We start from the raw sequence: 2980 nt of genomic DNA, 5'->3' as shown, positions 1-2980 counted from the left end.
GATCGGATGCAAAACAGCTTTCTGTATGTATGTAACAATATTTCATTTAAAAGACTGATGCATGGGAAACAAGTCATTAAAATAAATAGTAACAATGCAGATTTAAGAGAGAGAGAGACTTCCTACATTGTCAAATGGACATATTTATATATATATAAATTCTTGCATGGTTGGATCAGCATATTGTAAGAAAGAAAAAGATGTTTCTTCCATCACTTTGTCTAACCAAAGAAGCAACCTAAGTCACTAGTTCAAGCAAGCAAACTTACGCGTGAACTGGAAGAAAAAAGAGGCAATTACTCCCAAGTTCAAAACATAATTAAACACAAATTCAAAGCCAAAAGAAAAAGATTGCCATACAACAAAACAAAACGCCCATGTTTACAGCCAAAAGAACATCAAACTTTTTGTGGTATTTAATTTCAAATAGATAGAACAAGAATAGTTCAACTTGTGCATCGAAATTTGCACTAAAATCAAACATAATCCCCTCATTTCCTGCTCTTTTCTTGTCCTTCCTATTCTTCTAGCACTAACTTTCTCTCTACCTCGTCCGGGTTTTACAGCAGTAACGCGACATGTTTTGTTTTCATACAGAAAGTCAATGGTCTGATGATCATTAGCACTAGCTAGTACTAAGCAAAAAGAGAAAGAGAATGCGAGAAAATATAAATTCCTTCTTTTCTTGGATAAATTCTTTTTCAAGATCTTGGGAGTGGGAAGAATTTCGTACCGGCGATGAAGCTGTTAACTGGAGCTGGATATAAAGAAGAGTCAAGAAAAGGCGAGGCTGAACCACCACCTCCGGCGGCTGAGGTGTTGGGAGCGGAGGTGGCGGTAGCAGAAGTTCCCGTTACCAAATTAAGTTGTTGAACAGCTCCAGCGCTGACGCTTCCGCCACCAGATGAAGTCTCGGCCGCCATGTACTGGCTTTCGGTGCCTTGATCATAGAGAATCCCTTTGAAAACATGACCACCGATGTTCACTGCAGTGTGATATGCCAACTGATCCTCAGCATCATCAACGGCGCTCACTCTAACGCAGCGGAAAACTGCCTCTGAACTCACTTCTGAAGGGAAATTCCCAAGCTCCAACCCTAGACATATTGTGAAACATGCAACAGTTACTTTCTTATAGCTAGATGTAGTGATATCTTATAATTTATCGAAGTCCAACGCTTGAAAATTGTCTCGATTATTTGAAAAATGATGATTACCATGTGCAGGCTTGGAAAACACACAATCTTTTCTCTCTGCACATGTAGAGAGAGAGAGAGTAGGGAAGGTATAACTTGTCACTCTTTTGTCAGAATTACCAGAAAACAGTGTTCCGAGGGACAGAAAAAAGAAAAAGATGATGGGTTTTTTCTTATGGAGGTCGATTTCACCACACGCTAACCATTACGGGGGGTTTTTCTTTCTCTTCATGTGATGTTTTCTTCATATGATTTTCGCAGGTTACTGGAGGACAGTAAGCATGAAATACAAACTGACATGGTGCCGCTCTCTCTCCCTCTTGGATTCTACAGAATTTTTTGCCTAAATGCTGCCATTCTTTTATTCAAATCTATTAGGATTTGCTGTCGTTTTTCTCCTGTCGGTATATTTAATTTGTTAATACTGATAACTCAACTCAGAAGAATCTTTGTTATTACCTGACGTGCTGGTAGGAATACGAGTGCACACAAGAGAGTTGGAAGCACAGGGATTCTGATCTCGTTGCCTTTTTCCAATGCTATGATCTCTATGCGTCTGTTGCTGCGTTTCTTGGCGCTCTTGCTGCTGATTTTGCTGCAAAGCAGCAAGCCTTTGCTGTCTTTTTCTCCTCTCAGCAGCAGGAACCCAAGTGCTCTTAACATGAGTTTGGCACTGAAACCCTCGGCTCTTGCAGCAGGTTCTACACCTCATGTGGGAGCAATCTTTCTTAGCCTGATTTCCACAATCTTGGCAGCTTATTCCCCCTCCCCCGCTACTCCTCATCATCAAAAAACCCGATCTTGGAGACTGATCACCGGTTGAGAGATGAAAGCCGGCGCCACGACTCGGCCCCACAGCCAGCCCACCGGCGGAGGCATAAAGATCCTGCATCGGGTTGGCGAGGCCGCGCTGCAGGAAGTTGTCGGGTTGGTGGTGGTGATGCTGAGGCTGTGGCTGCCAGAGTTCAAAACCCTTGTAAGAAATTTCGTCATTTCTGAACAAGAACCAGCTCTCAGCTGGATTGATTTGGGAAGGTGGGTTGCTGTGGGTGGTGGTCTGTTGATCAGGGTTGGTGTGAGTTCCTCCTTGGGGGGGGCCAGTAGCAGCAAGGCCGCCTAGTGAGAAAAAGCCAGCCATATTGGTAAAAAATGAAAGGATTGTATAGATGTCAATTGTGAGTGAGGATAATCCATAGCACAAAGTGGGTTGAGGATAGTGAGTAAAGAAGAATGCGGAAATCTGGGGTGTGGGGGTAGTGTAATTGGGATTCTTGAATTGTGAGTTTTAAGCGAGACAAGGTCTGAATTGTGAATGAATGGGAAAGGGCCGTACTATTATTGTTGAAATGAGCAAGTACTTGCATGTGAAAAGAAGATGGAAAACAATTGAATAGCAAATTGGTTTTTAAATGAAGAGAGGGTGTGTGAGTGTGACTGTCTTTGAGGGAGGGAGAGAGAGAGAGAGAGAAAGGGGCAAAGGGTGGGGTTTTAATTAGACAACTTGTGTGTTTTCTAGTGAGAGAGAGAGAGAGAGAGAGAAAAAAGGGAAGACGAAGAAGAGTTTAATGTAATCGGGAGCTTCAATTATGTGGGTGTGGGTGAGGGTGTGTTGTTGGCATTAAAGACGCAGAATTACAGGTCTGGCAACGCCGCCATGGCCTCCCCAAAAAGCAACTGTGCGCTCCTCTTCTCTTTTCGTTTTCTGTTTTTCTACCATCTCTATGTCTGTCTGTCACTCTCCCCTCCCCCTCACCAACTAATTAACTACATACCCTCTTCTACATG

At 43.0% G+C, this 2980-nt stretch overlaps 1 protein-coding gene across 1 annotated transcript; it reads right to left on the bottom strand.

Annotated features, from left to right (window-relative positions):
• Nucleotides 1-395: 395 nt before the first annotated feature.
• On the bottom strand, nucleotides 396-2980 carry STY1 (Lateral root primordium (LRP) protein-like protein). The gene is made up of 2 exons (XM_011102652.3): nucleotides 1655-2980; nucleotides 396-1096 (listed from the first exon to the last, which is right to left on the bottom strand). The coding sequence occupies exons 1-2, from the start codon at nucleotides 2331-2333 to the stop codon at nucleotides 702-704; spliced, it is 1074 nt and encodes a 357-aa protein (XP_011100954.1). The 5' UTR covers nucleotides 2334-2980; the 3' UTR covers nucleotides 396-701.

This window comes from Sesamum indicum, linkage group LG13 (genome assembly GCF_026168435.1).
Source record: "Sesamum indicum cultivar Baizhima isolate 11 linkage group LG13, ASM2616843v1, whole genome shotgun sequence".
NCBI classification, from domain to species: Eukaryota; Viridiplantae; Streptophyta; class Magnoliopsida; order Lamiales; family Pedaliaceae; genus Sesamum; species Sesamum indicum.
Note: the sequence above shows the minus strand (reverse complement) of the source record. Positions and strands in the feature narration are given on the sequence as shown.